The 21920-nt window shown below is 40.7% G+C and overlaps 1 protein-coding gene across 1 annotated transcript in view; it reads left to right on the top strand.

The window, feature by feature from the left end:
* The window catches only part of cdh13 (cadherin 13, H-cadherin (heart)), a 423714-nt gene that overhangs the window by 184094 nt on the left and 217700 nt on the right, over nt 1-21920 (top strand). Inside the window, exons 4-6 of the mRNA XM_085411590.1 lie at nt 3130-3237; nt 20466-20471; nt 20959-21111. Of these exons, the coding sequence (XP_085267716.1) occupies nt 3130-3237; nt 20466-20471; nt 20959-21111 (267 nt within the window). The remainder of the gene's footprint in view (nt 1-3129; nt 3238-20465; nt 20472-20958; nt 21112-21920) is intronic.

Genomic DNA, 21920 nt, shown 5'->3' on the forward strand with positions numbered 1-21920 from the left:
GCTGATCTGACATCATGAGTAGTGCACAGGTGTACCTCAGACTGCCCACAACAAAAGGCCACCCTGGAATGTGCAGTTTTGTCTCACAGCAAAATGCCACAGATGCCACAAGCAATGAGGGAGCGTGCAATTGGCATGCTGACAGCAGGAATGTCAACCAGATCTGTCGCCCGTGCATTGAATGTTCATTTCTCAACCATAAGCCGTCTCCACAGGCGTTTCAGAGAATATGGCAGCACATCCAACCGGCCTCACAACCGCAGACCTCGTGTAACCACACCAGCCCAGGACCTCCACATCCAGCAGGTTCACCTCCAAGATCGTCTGGGACCAGCCACCCAGACAGCTGCTGGAACAATTGGTTTGCACAACCAAACAATTTCTGCACAAACTGTCAGAAACCGTCTCAGGGACGCTCAACTGCATGCCCGTCGTCCTCATCGGGGTCTTGACCTGACTCCAGCTCGTCGCCGTAACAGACTTGTGTGGGCAAATGCTCACATTCGATGGCGTCTGGCACGTTGGAGAGGTGTGCGCTTCACGGATGAATCATGGTTCACATTGTTCAGGGCAGATGGCAGCTGAGAATGTCCCAGTTCTTGCATGGCCAGCATACTCACCGGACATGTCACCCATTGAGCAGGTTCGGGATGTGCTTGACCGGCGTATACGACAGCGTGTACCAGTTCCCACGAATATCCAACAACCTCGCACAGCCATTGAAGTGGAGTGGACCAACATTCCACAGGCCACAATTGACAATCTGATAGACTCCATGCAACGATGTGTTGCACTGCATGAGGCAAATGGTGGTCACACCAGATACTGACCGGTTCTGGGTCCCCAGACCCCCAATAGCGCACAAAACTGCACATTCCAGGGTGGCCTTTTGTTGTGGGCAGTCTGAGGTACACCTGTGCACTACTCATGATGTCAGATCAGCATCCTGATGTGGCACACCTGTGAGGTGGGATGGATTATCTCAATATAGCAGATGTGCCCACTACCACACATTTGGACTGATTTGTGACCACTGTTTGGGAGGGATGGTTATATTGTGTATCTGGAATGAATTTTAGGTCTCTACGTCCATCCCATGGGGAATGGGAGCAGTAACAAAGGTGTTGCGTTTATATTTTTGTTGAGTGTATATAGCACCTTTCCACATAAAAGATCACAAAGTGCTTCACACAAGGATGACAAAGCGTAAAACAAAACAGACAACAGTCAACAAAATGCAATTCTAAAAAGATGTGTTTTTAGTTGTTTTATGAAAGAAGCTACTGAGTCCAGAGATCTTATGCCCAGTGGGACAGAGTTCCACAGTCTGGGAGCCACAGTGGCAAAAGCTCTGTCTCCCTTAGTTCTCAACTTTGTCTGATGAATGAAAGTAGACCCTGGTCACATGACCTAAGAGGCCTGCTATGAACATAAGGCTGTAGAAGCTCAATGGTGTAGGCAGGAGCTTGAACCAGAATCTTGAAGTGGACTCTGAATTCGACGGGGAGCCAGTGCAGCTGTATTAGCAACGGTGTGAGTACTTCGATGTTTTGGTCAGAAGTCTTGCTGCAGCGTTTTGAACAATCTGCAGACGCTCCAGGGAGTTTCAGTTTAAACACGTAAATAGTGAATTACAGTAGTCCAGTCTTGATGAAATGAAAGCATGAATGACAATCTCCAGTTCAGTGCGAGATACAGTCGCGCTTACTTTGGAAATGTTTCTTAAGTGATAAAACCGAACCAAAGATTTGACGTGAACATCCAAAGTGAGAGCCGGGTCGAAGATTACCCCGAGGCTCCTGATAGACGATTTCACAAATGTTGCAAGAGGACCAATAGCATTCATTATCTTAGGTACATGTCTGTCAGGAGCACATACAAGGACTTCAGTCTTTCCTTCGTTGAGTTGGAGGAAGTTGTCAGCCATCCAAACTTTAATGGATTCTTAGCACTCATTCAAAATCTTGGGGCTTGAAAGAAATGTATAACTGGATATCGTTGGCGTAGTAGTGGTAGCAGATGTCTTTAAAGGGGCTCAAAATGCTGTGCTGGTGGGGAAGTAGATATATTAAGAGCAATAAAGGCCCCAGCACAGAGCCATGTAGCACACCACGGGACGTGGAAGATGACCTGTACTTAGAGACTGCCACAAAAAAGTAACGTTCATACAGATATGAAGAGAACCACTCTAAGGCAGATCCAGATACACCGACCCAGTATTTCAGCCTTTCACGTAGGATGTGATGGTCAACGGTGTCAAAGGCCGATGTGAGATCCAACATCATCAGAACAGAACATTTTCCTGCATCGTTTTGCATCAAAGTAATGCGTCAAACAAACGTGTGAGCTCCTCAGCTGAAGTCCAGGTGTTCAGGCAATCGGTGAACTGCCCTGCCGTGATATTTCATCACTGTGTGCTAGCAGCCTAGGTTACAGCTTCCTGGGGTCATTTCTAGGCATTATTTTCATCAGAGCAGAAAGATCCGAGATTTCAAAAGGAAAGGGAGAATTTTTCCCTATATTACACAGCAAAAAGCATGTCTTTGTTTACAGCAGCAGGAGGGTGGAAGATAAAATTAGATTATGCTATTGTGTTCTCAAGAGCAAAAGCAACATTTCAGATGGGCTCCTTCTGCTCGAACAGTTCAATTACTTTACCAAAACCTTGCCTTTGCTCATTTCTTCATTTTTACCATTTCTTGTGAGCTTTGTTTTGAATTTGCTTTCTACTTTTCTCTCCCATCCTTATTTAACATACGGGCTGAATACATATAAATAAAGAATTTAAGATTTAGTGAGAGCAGCAGAGTTTTCCCAGAGACTATGTCCTTATCTCCAAATGTGTAAGGCATATCGTGCTGACTGCCAGATGCAGATGTTCAGCTTGTTTGCATCATATGTTATATATACAACTCTCCTTTAAAAAAGGAAAAGAAAGAAATTTCTCTAAGAGTAGCTGTATTAACAGTTTTATTGCATTCAGTGCACACTTAACAACTCGCTATGTATGTGTGTGTGTTTAGATGTTGTTGTGGGGTTTTCAGGTAATTAAAAATGTTGATAGACATTATGTAGCTATTTCAGTTATTGCCAGTTTCAATGATATGGTTTCTCTTCTGTGTTTTGTAGGATATCGTGGGTCAAAAGCTGCCGTACAGATCTAAGAGATCCCTGCTGGTTCCTAATATATCTATAAGTGAGAATGAGCGAGGTCCCTTTCCCAAGTTCATTGGCCAGGTAAGGAACACATGCTCCTATCATCCCAGATACAGCCATTGTTTAAAGTGCATTAAATAGCAATTTTAAAAGCGTATTTTTCATAAAAAATAAGTTAAAACTGAAATGGCTCTCTTTCCTGTCTTTTTTAACCACAGACTTATTTACAAAATATATAAAATGTTGTTTTTATTTTCTTCCAAAAACACTAAGGCAGATTTTCTTATTAATTTACTTTCATGTATGGAATAAATTGACCTTTGACCTTTATAGTGTTGTTTTTTTAGACAATATATTCATATTTTACAGTTCTTGCCAATATTCAACGCATGTAGGAGTCATTTATCCTGCACACAGTCAAAAGCAGAGTAATTACCAGACTGAACTGTTTTTAATTGCCCACTTGTCTGCTTTATTTTGACAAGCTATGATGATTGAAAAAATGCTAATCAGATTATTATTGTTACATTTTTGAGGGAGATTTGATGTGTGAAAATTAATTAAATTGTGTAAATACTTTCTTTAATTACTGTTTATAAAATATTAATTGCATTAAATGTCGGGGCCTGTTGTTAACATTTGGAGCACTAATGCCACACGCTTGTGTTTATTCTGCACTGACATGGATGGTTTTTTTAATAAATATGGTTACTTGTAACCATATAAAGTGGAGACGTTTACCCACCAAAAAGCTGTTTTTGCTGCTTTTGAAAATATCCTTTCATAACAGATGTTTACTGGATGACACAGTGTTATATTTAAAAGCTGTTGTTGTTTGAGAAATGACTTCGTAGTCAAAGAAGTTGAGTTCTTTAAATGATCGACGCAGGTGGAGCGTTTTATTCTGAGATCAAGTATGACACGTGCCGCCACGTGGAGAGGAAGGTAAACCAGATGTTCATTTTCATCTATAGTTTGTCGCGCTCGGATTTTGGTTTAAATGCTGATTTTCAGTTTATTAAAGAACTAACAATAACATCCTGACATGGAGTGACTTTCATGTGTTTTGGGCCAGATCAAAATTCTTGACAAAATAATAAAAAAATTAAAGATTTTTTGTTTTTCAGATTAAAGCGCTAAACTATTTTGATATATGTACAAGTGTTGCAGCGTAACATGTATCTATAAACTATATATATTACAGTGTTAGTATATGTGTAATAATGTTTTATGACCTTAAAAAATGTAACATGGCAATTTTAAAGTTAAAGTTGATGTATGATAAAAGACCTTTCAACCTCGGCACATCTCTATCAAATAAATAGAACTAATGAATAGAAAAATAACAACACATTTTCATACAATCTGTTCTTGGTGATCAGTCGTTTTTCTTATCTGTAATTTTATTATTTTACATCCTTTTATCAGTTTGAGCCAAAACGATCAGCTTTAGACCCTTTTTGTAAAGAAAACTCTGATACATACATAATCTGCAGTTATGGGTCGAGTGTGCAAACTAGAGATGGCACGATACCACTTTTTTATGTCCGATACCGATACCGATATCATAAATTTGGATATCTGCCGATACCGATATGAATCCGATATAGTGTTTTTTAATCAACAAAACTGTTTTTTTAAAAATATCTTGCTGCATTTTGTATAAGTTCATACTCAAGTTTAAAACAACAACTACACTAAAGCTATTCTGTTATACCTGTATGCAAAAAAAAAATATTTCATAGTTCAGCAATACTGATCAATCTAATAAACTTAAACCTACACCATCCTCCCTATTCTGGTATTTTAAAGAGTACTTAGCGTAAATATTAAGCAACCTAACTAATAGGGTTCCAACTCCCAGCAACAAAAATAAATAAATAAAAAATAGGGAACCACCCCTCACGCTCCACCTCATGATGCTTAATCGACGTAATCAACCTTAATTTGATGCAGTGTGAAAAAAAAATGCACAGAAATCAATTATTTTTCAAGAAATATTAAATAGATTCAACATCTTTCTTCAACAAAATTGCAGACTGCACAGATGGTACCTTCTCAAAGGAAAAAGTACTATAGCTTACTAGGGTATATATATTAGACTTAATAGTCACTATATACAGTAATGGACTTCTATACATTTTGCATCAAATTAAAACTTTGGGTGTAAGATTCGGATAATTATTTATTAAAAGCTAGACATTTTAAATGAGAATAAGAAAGAAAAGTATGTCTTTGTGCCCCCTTTTCCCTGTTCATGCCCTATCGGCCCCCCTGGCTAAACTTTGCTAGATCCGCCCCTGCACAGTTACCAGCCGTCAGCTACGTAGAAAAAGATCCTCGAGTAGAAAGTAATAATAAATAAATTCTAACAACAGCTGATCAAGCTTAAACGTGCTGCTGTTGTTCAGCCGCTGGTTTCCTCTTTCTGGTGCAAAGTGGACCAAAAACAAACCAGAGACACGGACTCGCGACAGAAAAGCCGATCAGCTGATCATTAAGCAGTTTCATGATTGAAGTAGCAGCCGGAGAGCGAGAGGCAGTCGCTTGTTAAGCTTAACGCAGGAATGCTTTACAAACATTCAGAGATGGACTTACACACTTGCTTTACTTCTCTCGGGGATAACTTTGTCGGAGATGAAATGCCGGGTTGCTAGCGAAGCTCCACATGCTATCCAGACCACCGACAGGTCCCGCATGCCACAGCCGCTCTATCACGTGATGCATACTGCTCCGACGTGCTAACGTTCTGAGGTGAGTTACGGCGTGTTGCAAGTTTTGTGAGGTGCTTTCGTGATATTTAATGGATCGGATTACATTTTTTATTTTTCTCCGATATCCGATCCAGTAATTTAGGTCAGTATCGGACCGATACCGATACGTAATATCGGATCGGTCCATCTCTAGTGCAAACATTTGCAAACATCCCTGAATTTAAACCTTCATGTGCACATTTATTAAAACACAAATGTGAAATGTGTGTTACAGAAAAAAGTTTACATTTGGACTTTTGGTAAATTCTCTCCGCAGCATGTTGCCTGATTCTTTCATCACAGAAAAGAAACTAAGTGTGTCCTGGTGACAAAGCAAAGGTGACGCAGCTGATTACTTGTATGGGAGATTAAAAACATTAATAACTTGCTCGACACTCTCCAGTTTCTCTCTCAGATGTGTTTTATTTCACTTTTTCACATGCAACATTTAAATCACTTTCAGAACAAACGATCAACCAAAAGTCAAACACTTGGACACCTGTGTAAGGTATTTATATTGATCTGTTTTACAAAGCTTTGATTTATGAGCTTTGCTCTAAGGCTGGGCACTGAGAGATCATCCACAGCTCTCAATGCTCACTCAGACTAAAATAAAAAAGATATCCCTCTCTGAGCCTTGCACATAACAGATAATTGTGCCCTGGAGAGCATGACCACGGCACAAAGCGGCTCTACCCCTCATACTAATGCTGTGCTCAGTATGGTCCCTGTAAAGCCTGGAGATACAAGGTTGGACTGGACCAAGTGTGTCAGACCACCAGGTGATACTTTTGCGGAACAACTGTTGGCTATGGGGTCGTGCAAATTTCTTGCCTTGCCAACAGCAGGAAGATAAGAGTCAGCAGAATAGAGTAATCTGTATGGGACACATTATTTCTGCAGTATGCTCTGGACCTGACTGGGCAGAGCGTTAACCAGTGACACAGGAGGAGCAGTTTACCCTGCGCAGTACTTATGCATTCAAACGAGCAACAGGAGCATTGTGCCTACATGACATTCATTATTTTCTCACTCTCTTCTTCCACTGGGATGCCTTAACCGTCCTTCTAGTTTCCCAATTCCTGCTTCTCATCACTGTTTGTGCATTCCATACATTCATGCCGGTACCCCTTCATCCCTCAGCTCTGCATGAGAAGACAGGCTAATGTTGGCTATTTTACCTAATAGAAGCTATGTGTTGGTGACTTGGCGGAATTGATTTTCCACACCAATAGCTTTTCTTCTTCTTATACAACCGTACTACTTCCATGTGGCAGCCATTCATTTTTCATCCTTCCTTCTTCCCTCTGAGAGATAAGCAGTGAGAAACACCGAGAGGAATACAATTTGAATGTGTAGTGTGTGCATATGTGCACATGTGCAATGTGTGTGTGTGTACTTTGGGGGGGGGGTCAGCTGTCAGCAGGGCTCACAGGGGAAGGCTAAGAACCTTGTTGTTTATGTCACACCTCCTGCTAGCTGTGGAAGTGTTTTGATACAGAGGTCTCCCCCCTGCCCTCCCTCCGGAGCCCTTAAACAGCTCACACAACAGCTGGAACATGCATTGAAACAGATATGCTTAAACGTTTCTCTTTGTAGATGCCACTTCAGTCTCTAATAGATAATTAGTCAGCTAATAGGACCATTTTTAGACTGTTGTATTTAGGAAGACAAGTCAGTCAAATCAGCCCATGTGGTCTAAATGCTTCATCTTAAAAGGTTTTTTTAATTTTTTATTTTCATTTTTTGCCTTCTTGTTTGGGATTAAGTGTGAGTCATTCTGTCATGTGGGGATAGAAGGCTGATAAAATAACTTGAAGCTTCAGGGAGAAATGTTTTCCTTGACCTATAAATATTAGGGGTGCAACGATATTCGTATCGATATTGAACCGTTCGATACAGTGCTTTCGGTTCAGTACACATATGTATCGAACAATACAACATTTTTAATTTATTTTATCAACTTTTCTTCTGACGATGCTGTCTGTGTGGAGTGCTCAGTGGATCTGCGCTCGACTACTCCGCCTAGGCTGCACTGTCGAGCGCAGATCCACTGAGCGCTCCACACAGACACTCCCCAAACCTAACAGGTAAATTGTTTCTTTCAGACAGAAGGATTTATTTATTTATTTTTCATGAACTCCTTATTTTTCAGCCATTGTGATTGCTGCAGTATTAGTTTTTGGCAGTTTGGTAAGTCCTCCTGTAAAAGACTGAAAATACAGTTTTTTATTGCACAAAAACTAACAAACAGAAAAAGTATTGTTGTGTTTTTGGAAAGTTGGGATTTTTACTGGGTTTCTGTCTCTTTTTTTGGCTCTCGTTTGATCGTCCAGCCAACAGCTTGCTCCAGTTTTGAGCTGTTTCCCTTTATCTAAAGGATGTTTCAAATTGCAATTCTCCTAAAGCCATAAGACCCCATTAAATCTGGTTGGGAGCCAATCACAAGTGATGACCAAAGGAAAAACTGAAAGTTGAACCCTGGGAAACACAGGATAGAATGTAATTGAGAACCAAGCAACAAAGCTGTATTGGACCCAGCGTTTCAAGTTCATCTGTCTTTTTCTGTCACTGGAATCTGTTGCTTTTCCGTTACGGAAAAAACAATGAGAGGTGGTGGATTGGCCAGATGCTGGCAGATGTGTAAAAATAACTCAGTTGTTTTGTGGTGGCTATAGCGGAGCTTCCACAGAGTCAGTAACATTAGCAAGTGGTGGAGGCCAGCAGGTGGATGAGGGAAAGGGAAGGCAGGAGGAGGAGAGACCCGAGGCGGCCGCTGGTCCCAGTGTCAGGTGAACTGACACTGGGACAGATATAAACAGATATAAACCAAGTTTAGATATAATTTATTGTTGTTGTGCTGACTTTTTGCAGTCAGTTACAATAACTCGTACTGCGTACTAGCTAGCATGACGGAGTTTCTATACAGCTGGATGGGTGCTATGATGTTATTGAACTTTATTTTATTCATAAGGTTAGTTAGTAGAGTTGCCAACCGTCCCGTAAAAAGCTGAATCGTCTGGTATTCAGAGAAAATATTACGCGTTTTGTATTGAGGTGAAAAGGAACAGTTTGTCCCGGACTTTAGCTATAATGAAAAAGGCACAAAGCTGGAGTTACTCTGTGTTTACGCTGCACAGCTGTTTCTTCTGCTCTCATCCTCCCCCCTCCCTCTCCTGTTTCTACTTCGATCATGAAACTGATCAATGATCAGCTGATCGGCTTTTCTCTCTCGTTTGTTTATCGCCCACTTTGCACCAGAAAGAGGAAACCAGCAGATGTCGCGCTAAACAACAGCAGCAGTTTAAGCTTGATCAGCTGTTGTTAGAATTGATTTAATATTAATTTCTAATATCAGCTGATGTTTGCTGGAGCCACAGCTGTAAAGCTGCTGGTCATGATGTCGGTTTGGTTATCTGGTGAGAGGGAAACATGAAGATGAAACCAGGAGATGTCCTTACTGGATCATCAGAGCTGTGATGGAGAAACAGGTTTACCTTTTAGGTGACATGAATGAGTTGAAGGGAAGTTATGAACTGTTTCTGAGAGACAAATAACACCAGGATCCTTTTTTACGTAGCTGACAGCTGGTAACTGTGCAGGGGCGGGTCTAGCAAAGTTATGGCAGGGGGGCAGGTAGGGCATTAACAGGGAGAGGGGGGCACAAAGAAATACTTTTCTTTCTTATTCTCATTTAAAATGTCTCACTTTGAATAAATAATTATCTGAATCTTACAATCAAAGTTTTCATCTGATGTAAAATGTATAGAAATCCATTATTGTACATAGTAATTTTTTTGAGGGTCCCATCATAATTTCTTCAGAAGTAAGTACTGTACATGATGCCAGTATTTTCCCACACTTTCTAGATTCTGCACCAGTACTGTGTGTAAAATGCCATTTAAAAAGTCAATCAAGTTTTATTCTTTCTCACCTGTCTTTCTGTCTCCTTTCACTTTTTAAAGGTTGCCATGTTAGAAAAAATATTTTGCCCTGCCGTTTATTGATGTGGCAAAAATCTGTCATTTATCTTTTTTTTTTTTTGTTTGTTTTTTTTCTGTCATTTATCAATGTTAATATTCACTAATGGTCATGTCTCACCTCTAGTCTTCTCTGTCTTAATTTCAGGTTTCCACCATGTGTTGTAGATAGTTCAGACAGTGTACATCATTGCTGATGTTATGTCCCAGTCCAGCCCTGTCCACAGATATATAACCAACCAACCCAGTGACGTGATGTTCTGTCCTGACCTAAGATGCTCTAAAACGGAACGCTTAAATCCAGCTTCACAGACGGCGTTAAATCCATGGTTGTTTTTGAGAACAGCGCTCCATCATCTTTATACATGTAGTATTTCACATCCACTTTAAAAGAGATAAAACTTACAGCGAATTAAGCAGAAAATATGTTTCTAATTGGCTCCAGGTCTGCATCCCAGCTGCTTGGACAGGCTCCGAGAAAGCAGTCTGGGCAAGTTTTGTGGTCCTAATTAGAGATGGACCGATCCGATATTACGTATCGGTATCGGTCCGATACTGACCTAAATTACTGGATCGGATATCGGAGAGAAATAAAAAATGTAATCCGATCCATTAAATATCAAACAAGTACCTCACAAAACTTGCAACATGGCGTAACTCGGCTCATAACCGTAGCACTTTGGAGCAGTATGCATCACGTGATAGAGCGGTTGTGGCGTGTGAGACCTGTCGGCGGTCTGGTTGAGTATTTGGAGCTTCGCTACCAAACCAGCATTTCATCTCCGAGGAAGTTACCCCAGAGAGAAGTAAAGCAAGTGTGTAAGTTCATCTCTGAATGTTTGTAAAGCGTTCCCGCATTAAGCTTAACAACTGATACCTGGAGCGACTGCCTCTCTCTCTCTCTCTCTCTCTTCTTGCTGCTACTTCAATCGTGAAACTGATCAATTCAATTCAATTTTATTTATATAGCGCCAAATCACAACAAAAGTCACCTCAAGGCGCTTCATAAGAGAAAAACCCAACAATCATATGACCCCCTATGAGCAAGCACTTTGGCGACAGTGGGAAGGAAAAGCTCCCTTTTAACAGGAAGAAACCTCCGGCAGAACCAGGCTCAGGGAGGGGCGGGGCCATCTGCTGCGACCGGTTGGGGTGAGAGAAGGAAGACAGGATAAAGACATGCTGTGGAAGAGAGACAGAGGTTAATAACAGATATGATTCAATGCAGAGAGGTCTATTAATACAGATCAATGATCAGCTGATCGGCTTTTCTGTCGCGAGTCCGTGTCTCTTGTTTGTTTTTGGCCCACTTCGTGCCAGAAAGAGGAAACCAGCGGCTGAACAACAGCAGCACGTTTAAGCTTGATCAGCTGTTGTTAGAATTTATTTAATTTTACTTTCTACACCAGGATCTTTTTCTACGTAGCTGACGGCTGGTAACTGTGCAGGGGCGGATCTAGCAAAGTTTAGCCAGGGGGGCCGATAGGGCATTAACAGGGAAAAGGGGGCACAAAGACATACTTTTCTTTCTTATTCTCATTTAAAATGTCGAGCTTTTAATTATTTAATATTTATCTGAATCTTACACCCAAAGTTTTAATCTGATGTAAAATGTATAGAAGTCCATTACTGTATATAGTGACTGTTAAGTCTAATATACCCTAGTAAGCTACAGTACTTTTTCCTTTGGGAAGGTACCATCTGTGCAGTTCTGTTGAAGAAAGATGTTGAATCTATTTAATTATTCTTGAAAAATAATTTATTTCTGTGCATTTTTCTTCCACACTGGATCAGATTAAGGTTGATTACGTCGATTAAGCATCATGAGGTAGAGGGTGGGGGGGTTCCCTTTTTTTTTTTTTTTTTTTTTGCTGGGAGTTTGCAACCCTATTAGTTAGGTTGCTTAATGTTTCTGCTAAGTACTCTTTAAAATACCAGAATAGGGAGGATGGTGCAGGTTTAAGTTTATTAGATTGATCAGTTTTGCTGAACTATGACATTTTTTGGGTGCAGTATATTTTTTGCATACAGGTATAACAGAATAGCTTTAGTGTTTGTTTGTTTTTTAAACTTGAGTATAAACGTATACAAAATACAGCAAGATATTTAAAAAACAGCTTTATTGATTGAAAACACACTATATCGGATTCATATCGTATCGGCCGATATCCAAATTTATGATATCGGTATCGGACATAAAAAAGTGGTATCGTGCCATCTCTAGTCCTAATAGAAAGTCTTTAAATTTTCAAACAAGCCTTTATATCAGAGTGAGTGGTTAATCGTAAAATAAATACAAATTTATAGTCTAGAAAAAAAAGGAGGAAGCTTCATTAAATACCCACCAAAGTCTCCGACGTGTCAACACGGAGTCTCAAACCCTTCAATCAGCAGAGCAATCTTAACTTTTTGTACTGAAGCTGTCAGTTATTCAGCCTGTGTTTATCCTTCTTTACCTTTGGGTCCAGCTCACAAATCAACTCAACGTGTCTGACTCGACATGACAGCACCAATAAAGTTCTGCTGGTGAGAGGAATGAGGCCCCGGTTTGGTTGTAGCCTCAGCCTCAAACATAGTACAGCGAGTAGATGTTTCTGACACCTTTGTTTCATTGTTTCTGTGAGGAGCGCAGCCTGATTTGCTCTGCCTGTCAGTCTGTATGTGTCTGCTGTCTTTTCACCCTCTATCTGGTGTCTGTCAGCTGTAGTGTTTCTTCCTTTAAACTTTTGCATCTTTTCTCCAACCACTGTCTCCGTCTTTGTCTTCCTGTTCTTACATAAAGAAGCTACAATATCAGAAAACTAGGCCGCCTTCAGCCCTCTCATCAGATCTAACTGATTTGCTTAATTGTCTAAAGAAAACCCACAAAGTTCTTGACTCTATCTCACCGTCTGTCTTTCAGCATGACAATCATGCTCGTTTTGGTGTTCGCCGACAGCGAGTTAAAACTATCGGACGCAGACTTCCAGACACACATAGCCCATGTGAAATCCATTTTGATGAGAGGGATGCAATAAAAACCAGATTTGTCAGCTGTGAACTACGTGAGAGATGCTGTCCATGTGTGAGCCTGAGCAAGATTGAAAGATTGGTCATCCATCTGCCTGAGAAAAACCGATGCAGGCAACCAAAGCCCATCGAGACGCTAGCAGTTCCATTTATTTCTGTTTTTTAGAGCCCTCACTAACCAGCCTGTTAATTAGCCCAACTGTGTTTCCCATCGTCCAGCGTGGAGGACTGGCCCTGCTCTGTTTGTCCGCGTCTTCACTAGGCCTTTCTGTCTCGTCCCCCTCATTAGCAGGCTGGAGTGGCAGGACAATCAGGCAAAGCGCTGTTCCGAGCTTTGCATGCTTGTACACATGCACACACACACTGGCGCGGTCCCAGGAGTCCTTTTATGGCTGGTGATTGTCATTCGCAGCTGGCTGTGTGACCTTGACAGGGATAACAGAAGCATCACTGAGGGATGCTACTGGATACTCTTCCCCTCTCTCTCTCTTTCTCACACACACACACACACACACACACACACACACACACACACACACACACACACACACACGAGTCAGAATACTCCCTCGTTCTCCCTTAAAAAGTACAAGGACATGCGTAGTGTGTGTGGAAGGCTTTTGCATGTTAATGACTCAGACTGATCATGTTTTCTTTAGACTAACTTTATATTAAATATGTGTTTTTCATGAAGATATCTTTGTACATTCAGTCGTGTCCTGTGCATAGCCTATGATTCAGTGTCCTGCAGAAGTTTAAATTATTTTCTGTTTGACTTTAACGAGTGTCTCACATCGATGGGGAGAATTTTTGGCCCACTCTTCTTTATAAAATTATCCATTTGAGGTTTGCTGGCATTTGTTTGTGCACAGCTCTGTGCTAAGGTCAGTACTTCCACGCTTTAAACGCTGCACGCTCATACTCTCTCTGCACTCGATATATGATCCATTGTTGACCTGCACACAGCTGTTGTCACGAACGTCGCACTCGCTTACGTCACTGTCATGAGACATTCTCGCAAAAAAATCACGGTTTTAGTAACGCAGTAACGCAGCGTTCCTACGGGAAAGTAACGGTGATCTAATTACTGTTTTTGCAATAGTAATCCCTTACTTTACTCGCTACTTGAAAAAAGTAATCGGATTACAGTAACGCGTTATGCCCATCTCTGACAGCTCTCTTAAGGTCCCACCACAGCATTTCAGTCAGACTGAGGTCTGGACCGTGGCAGGGCCAACGCAGCACCTTGATTTTTGCTGCTGTGCTTTCAATCATCGTCTTGTTGTACGACCCAGTTTCGGCCGAGCTTTAGCCTGACGTCTCACTCTAATCAGATGATGAACAAAGGAGTTCATAGTCAAATCCATGAGTGCAGCGTTCCCCTATGACTGCAAAACAAGCCCAAACCATCAGAATGTACTGGGCAGTCACAATGAGGTGTTTGTACTGACATGCTGTGTTTTTCTTACCAAGCAGGGTGCGGTGCATTATAGCCAGACATCTCCTTTTTTAACCAAAAAAAAACTTTGTTTCCAAAGTTTGCTCAAATGCAACTTTGCAAACTGTAGCTGTGCTGCAGTGTTCTTCTAGGAAACAAGAGGCTTTCTCCTGGTAAACAGCTTTTGAAACCAGCAACTCACTTTACTTTGGTCTTAACTCTACTCTCCTCCATAGCTGCTCGTCTCCTTACTGGTAGTGGGCGGCGTGTCTCTATTACCCCTGTCCTTGCTGATCTGCATTGGAACAATATAGCACCAAGCTACCTCATTGAGCTACTTAGATCATACACCCCTACTAGAGCATTAAGATCATCTTCCCGGTCACTCCTGGTACTGCTGAGATCTCGGCTGAAGACTAGAGGTGACCGCGCGTTTTCCTTGGCTGCACCCGATTTATGGAATAACCTCCCCATCGCTGTCCGCGAGTTTGATTCCATCCATTCCTTCAAATCGCAGTTAAAAACCCACTTATTTAGCCTCGCCTTTTCTACCAGTTAACGCTTGCTTGATAGTTAGCTTAACGCTTATTCTTATCTTCATTTTACATTTTTTTTGACTGTTTTATCCTCTACACTTAGCCTTCTTTTATGCTTTTATATGCAATTCTTTTGCCTTCATGTGTTTTAATGCCATTCAAGCTGCTAGCACATTTTGGTACCTTGCCATAGCCCTCATCCTTCCCTGTTACTTCATCTTACCCTCTTGCATGTTAAGCACTTTGGTACACCACTGGTTTTTAAATGTGCTGTATAGATAAAGTTTGTTGTTGTTGTTCAGCTTTTTTTCTAGTCGTGTTCTGTAGTAAAGATTGACATCTAACATGCTGATCCAGGCTTATAATTTATTATGTTATTTTTTATTTGCAGTTTATCTGAGCGTTGGGGACTTTGGGGTAAATTTGTCACAGCATCCACTCCTGGGTAGATTGTGGCATTATGTTAACGCACAGTTGAATGCTCCAGAGCTGCAAACTTTCCAAAGTTCTGTTTTTACAGAGGTGCTCACACCTGCTCATGATTCATTAATAAAGTGCATTTGATTAGCAGCAGCTTACTGCTACGTATAATTCCCACGGAAGCAGTAAGGCTGTACTCGGTATTTCAACTCCTGTTTCACATCACTAATCACAGGTATGCAGCTACACACACCTATACAAGGTTTTATTCCTCATCCACCCGACATTTTGCATACGCTGGTTTTAACACACCAAAACCAATCATAAACTTACACACTCTGCTGTTGGTCTTATTGTTTTGCTGCTCATTTTTTCAACAAGCTGCTGTTTGGTGTTGCAGAGCAGCAGCACACCTCTTGTCATCTTCCTGCAGTATCACAAGCCCAGCAGTCTTTCATGTATGCTTGGGTGGTAATGAGATCTGATAGAAAGAGGTGAGATTCTCCCATCAGTCCTCCCACACACACACACACACACACACACACACACACACACACACACACACACACACACACACACACACACACACACACACACACACACACACACACACAGACTCAGTGGAGACAAAGCCACTGGGAGCACATTTCTTCGCCAGCATGCGTGTACATCACAGAGAGTATGTGTTGTGTGCACAGTAAATTATCACGCTGGGGCCCCACAGAGACATCGTCTAATCAGCCTAAACTTCTCCTGACACTTCAGCTACTCTCCAGCTGAAGTTATTGTGCCTTTATCAGTGATCTCTCCCTCTCCCACAGTCCCTACATCTGCCTCTCTCACTTACTCTCTCCTCATCCTGCCTCCCTCTACAACTGTTCTTGTTTTTCCCTCCACTCCCCCCCACGCCTATCAAAGTTTGATGCCAAGCCATCTGTGAATCCAACTAATGTTGCACCTCATTCTTTTTCACTTCTCTTCATCTGACCCAGTTTGTCACTCTCTGCAGGTGCTGGCTGTCACTGTGATTACAGACCAGAAATATCTCTGTCTTTAATGACAGCAGTGCCACCTGTTTGAGTGTGTGCAGCACTGGGTTTTGTTTTCGCGTTCTGTCCTACGAAGACGACGTTTTACGCCGTTCTAATTTTTAATATTGACATTTTTTTAAAGAAAAAAAAAGCAAAACAAAAGCCAAGAGGAGATATTCTCAGCATGCGGCGCTTATTCATAAAAAGCTGCCTACTGCTAAGCTTTTTTAAAAATGTGGATGTTTCTTTATGTTTTAAAAAGAAGAAGCACAAGAGGAAATGGAAAAGGATGACTATATAAAGAAATATTGATGCTTAACAGAAGAGCTAGGATGGACATATTAGAGAGAGTAAGAACCGGGGGACCAAGGAGCCTTAGAGCGAGAGGGAGCAGAGGGAAAAGATGAAGCAGGACATAGAGATAAATGGCAGAGAGCTCTGGAGAGGCTATAAGCATTTCAGCTTCATCTGGTGCAGGCTTGTAACGCTGTAGTCTCATGTCCCATGCTCTTTCAAGTGGGAGTAGAAAGGCCTTCATTTTAGCTGCTGTCCCATTGAAGTGTATTCTCATTAAAGGCAGCCTCGTGGCATTTCTCTTATCACAGGCACCATACAGGGTGACCATTTAGGTCCTTGACACAGCGACAGTGTTGAGGCCCAGAGTGCTGACACTGGTGATGACCCTCGGCGTGCTTCTGTGGCATTTAGAAAGAACAAATTTATAGAAGTGATGGATTTCAAGATGTTTTGGTTTCCTTTGTTTTCTGAACATTTTTGTGTGATTTACTTTATTTATTTTTGATAAGTTTAAAAAAAATACACAACGTGAGGTGTGAGCTACACTGATCCATAAGACGAGACAGGAAATGAATGATTCAAATGAAATCACACAGACACACACACACACACACACACACACACACACACCTTATCTTTACTGTTTTCTAGTCGCTGTATACAAACTTGCCAAATATTCTCAATTCCTACAAATCTCTAATCACTCATTAATTTGGCCAATGAGGTCAGAAGTATCTAATTCTATATCCTTACCTTTTGGGGGTAATGATTTCTAGAGCTTTTAAAGTTGTCATGGTTTTGACAGCCTGGTTCTTCGGGTCACAATGTTTTGAACAGAACATTTGTGAATATGCAGTGTAACCCCATAATTCATAAGAAATATGAAGATGTAACATACCGTATTTTCCACACTATAAGGTGCACTTAAAATCCTTTAACCTTCTCAAAAATCGACAGTGGGCCTTACATATGAATTCTGGTTGTGCTTACTGACCCCGAACCAATATTATGTGCTACACAGCGCTCAAAAATCTGTCAAAAATGTTTTAGTACAACTTTAGTAAGCTATGAAGCCGCACCGCTTGATGGATTGTTGGAGCATTGCGGCTGTCGTACTCAGGAGCTTCGTGGAGTAATCTATTCAATTCAATTTTATTTATACAGCGCCAAATCACAACAACAGTCGCCTCAAGGCGCCTTATATTGTACAGTAGATTGTACAATAATAGATACAGAGAAAACCCAACAATCATATGACCCACTATGAGCAAGCACTTTGGCGACAGTGGGAAGGAAAAACTTCATTTTAACAGGAAGAAACCTCCGACACAACCAGGCTCAGGGAGGGGCGGGGCCATCTGCTGTGATTGGTTGGGGTGAGAGAAGGAAGACAGGATAAAGACATGCTGTGGAAGAGAGACGGAGGTTAATAACAGATATGATTCAATGCAGCAGCCTACGTCTATTGCAGCATAACTAAGGGAGGATTCAGGGGGAAAGTTTGAATCCTAATCTTAAAAGTAGAGATAGTGTCTGTCTCCTGAATCCAAACTGGAAGCTGGTTCCACAGAAGAGGGGCCTGAAAACTGAAGGCTCTGCCTCCCATTCTACTTTTAAATACTCTAGGAACAACAAGTAGGCCTGCAGAGCGAGAGCGAAGTGCTCTAACAGGGTGATATGGTACTACAAGGTCATTAAGATAAGATGGGGCCTGATTATTTAAGACCTTGTATGTGAGGAGCAGGATTTTGAATTCTGGATTTAACAGGAAGCCAAAACAGGAGAAATCTGCTCTCTCTTTCTAGTCCCTGTCAGGACTCTTGCTGCAGCATTTTGGATTAGCTGAAGGCTTTTCAGTGAGTTTTTTGGACATCCTGATAATAATGAATTACAGTCGTCCAGCCTGGAAGTAATAAATGCATGAACTAGTTTTTCAGCGTCACTCTGAGACAGGATATTTCCAACTTTAGAGATGTTGCACAAATGGAAGAAAGCAATCCTACATATTTGTTTAATACTGTATGTGCGTTGAAGGACATGTCCTGGTCAAAATGACTCCAAGGTTCCTCACAGCATTACTGGAGGCCAAGGTAATGCCACCCAGAGTAAGAACGTGGTTAGAGACCATATTTCTAAGATTTTCAGGGCCGAGTACAATAACCTCAGTTTGATCTGAATTAAGAAGCAGAAAGTTAGCGGCCATCCAGGTCTTTATGTCTTTAAGACATTCCTGCAGTTTAACTCATTGGTGTGTGTCATCTGGCTTCATGGACAGATAGAGCTGGGTGTCATCTGCATAGCAGTGTAAATGTATGCTATGTCTTCTAATGATGCTGCCTAAGGGAAGCATGTATAATGTAAACAGAATTGGTCCTAGCACTGAACCCTGTGGAACTCCATAATTAACCTCAGTGTGTGAAGAGGACTCTCCATTTACATGCACAAACTGGAGTCTATTAGATAGATATGATACAAACCACTGCAGTGCAGTACCTGTAATACCTACAGCATGTTCTAATCGCTCTAATAGGATGAAACTCTTCAAGTAAACCATTCCTCTGCCGATGATCTGTTAGCTGTTTGACAACTACTCTTTCAAGGATTTTTGATATGAAAGGAAGGTTGGAGATTGGCCTATAATCAGCTAAGACTGCTGCATCTAGAGATGCTTTTTAAGTAAAGGTTTAACTACAGCCAGCTTGAAGGCCTGTGGTACATAGCTGATTATTAGAGATAGGTTGATCATATTTAAGATCGAAGCATTAATTAATGGCAGGACTTCTTTGAGCAGTTTTGTAGGAATGGGGTCTAAAAGACACGTTGATGGTTTGGAGGAAGTAATTATTGAAGTTAACTCAGAAAGATCAATTGGAGAAAAAGAGTCTAACTTAACATCAATGGTACTAAGAGTAGCTGTAGATAATATTACATCTGTGGGATGATTATTGGTAATTTATTCTCTAATGATTAAAATTTTATTTGTGAAGAAGTTCATGAAGTCATTACTAGTTAACGTTAAAGGGATGGTTGGCTCAATAGAGCTCTGACTGTTTGTCAGCCTGGCTACAGTGCTGAAGAGAAACCTGGGGTTGTTCTTATTTTCTTCAATCAGTGATGAATAGTAAGATGTTCTGGGTCCAAAACTCCCAAAGTCAAACGAACACTGCAGCATCACTGAGAGTTACAAACTGTCTAAATTCTTTCATCTTTAATAAAATGATCAGTGTGGCTGCTCTACCAGTTGTAACATCCAGGCATCCAGCAAAACAAAATTTATGAAGTTTAATAGAGTTAGCAGGAAGTTAGCTCACTAGCTTCCACCTAAACATGATATAGCATGTTCTGACTGAGAGATTTCTGAAAAATTCAAACGTACAGCTCTGCTGTCACTTCCAACATAAATGAAGACAGGAAACTAAACAGCAGTGACGTTTGTAGGGTTACTGAAGTTTGGCTAGCTGGTATATAATGATGTGCTACGTGATCGCTAGTTACACAGCTATGTTAGCATAAACACAGTGAAGCTGGAGGATGAACGCAAACTTTTTTCCACTCGATAAAAGCCTTATGGTCCGAAAAATATGCTAATTTATTCCTTTTTATTATATTTTTTTAATATATTATATTTTATTGTATTTATTCCTCATTTGATATATTGACGATGAAGGTGGTGTTTAGTTATAATAGTGTGTAATCCAGATAATCTCTCACTTTTTGCCCTTTCAGGAGCTTTAGTAACTGTTGCTAAATTTGTTACTAAAATGCTTTGTTCTGTCTGTTTTTCTTTTTCTGCACCGGCCTGTTCCTGTTCCTGGGGTACCCGCTCATGCTGCTGGCTATGACAGACTCATGTGAGTGCCTCTATCCAAAAAGCACCGGGGTCAGATCATTCCCGCCTCAGAAAAAAGAACCGTGAGCCAACTAGATTGGCAGAATTCCTGAAAAGCATCACTGCTTTGTTCACAGTGTTTAATTTAGCGTTTAGTTCAAAACCTTTTTCCTGTGACCTAAATAACAACAATGATAAAAGCAACAAAACATAACATTTTCACTTAATTATTAAGAAAAACTGTTTTTTATATGAATTATTGAACTGTTCCACTTATATCACTGGAATCTGATGATGCATGTGCAAGCAGTCGCAGCAGGCCTCCAGTGCTCAGGGAAATGATGTGAAATTTCTTGTTTCAGATGAGATGAATTTACCAACTGATGAAATTAAATCAAAGTCTGTTATAAAATTTTAATTGGTAGTTATCAGGGATTTGCATCACCATTGAAGCCTCTGTAAGCTTCTTTTACTAGAATGAATATGTGTGTGTGTCCATATGTCTGCAGCTGATTTCAACGGGGGAGCCAAGGGAACAAATATTCCGAATGACAGGCCCCGGTGCTGACCAGGATCCCAAAGGTCTCTTCACCATTGACATGAATTCAGGAGCCGTGTCAGTCAGCCGCTCAGTGGACCGTGAGGCCACAGACTCCTACCAGGTCAGCATGTGTTTGAGCCGTGTTCAGATCTGGTGGTTATCACTTTTTCATTGTTTCACTGATTCACAGACTCCTCCACACATTAACTGTCACTTTCTTTATTTCTCTTTTGTTCTCAAGTTATTAATACGTTTCAATAGTTCAAATAGAATAGAATAGAATAGAATAGAATAGAATAGAATTCAACTTTATTGTCATTGCACATGCACAGGTACAGGGCAACGAAATGCAGTTTGCATCCATCCAGTAGTGCTTTAGTGATATAGATATATTACAATATATATTAGCAATAATATAGATATGTGAGTATATTACAGAAATGGGTCTATTATGTTATAATGTACACGGTATGAAGTATGTTGTGAATATTCTATAACTATAAGTATGTACAAGCTATGTACAGGCTATAAATATGAAAAACTATACAGAATATGAAATAAATAACTTTACAGAATCTGAGATATACAGCTATACAGAAATGGGAACTATGCAAGTTGTAAACAGTTGTAGGGTTAAAAATTATCGAATGTACAGAATGATTATTTACACAGAGCTATACAGTAGTGCATTTAAGATAAGTGAGATATAATTCCTACAGAGGCTATATAAAGCGCTAAATAAAGGTTTCTTTAGTGTCAGACTGACACCTGGAAACATACAAAAATAAAAAAATATCAGAATAATTATTATTGGTGTTGGTGGTATTTGGATGGTCTTTGTATTCAGGCAGTTCGTGCCATCAGTCAGAAGTTTGAGGTTTCTTTTATGTTAAAAGAACGTTAGAGTCTGTTTGAGGTGTCCACTAGTGT

Source organism: Rhamphochromis longiceps, linkage group LG7 (assembly GCF_057381845.1).
Source record: "Rhamphochromis longiceps isolate RC_006_pf linkage group LG7, R_longiceps_female_GT1.1, whole genome shotgun sequence".
NCBI classification, from domain to species: domain Eukaryota; kingdom Metazoa; phylum Chordata; class Actinopteri; order Cichliformes; family Cichlidae; genus Rhamphochromis; species Rhamphochromis longiceps.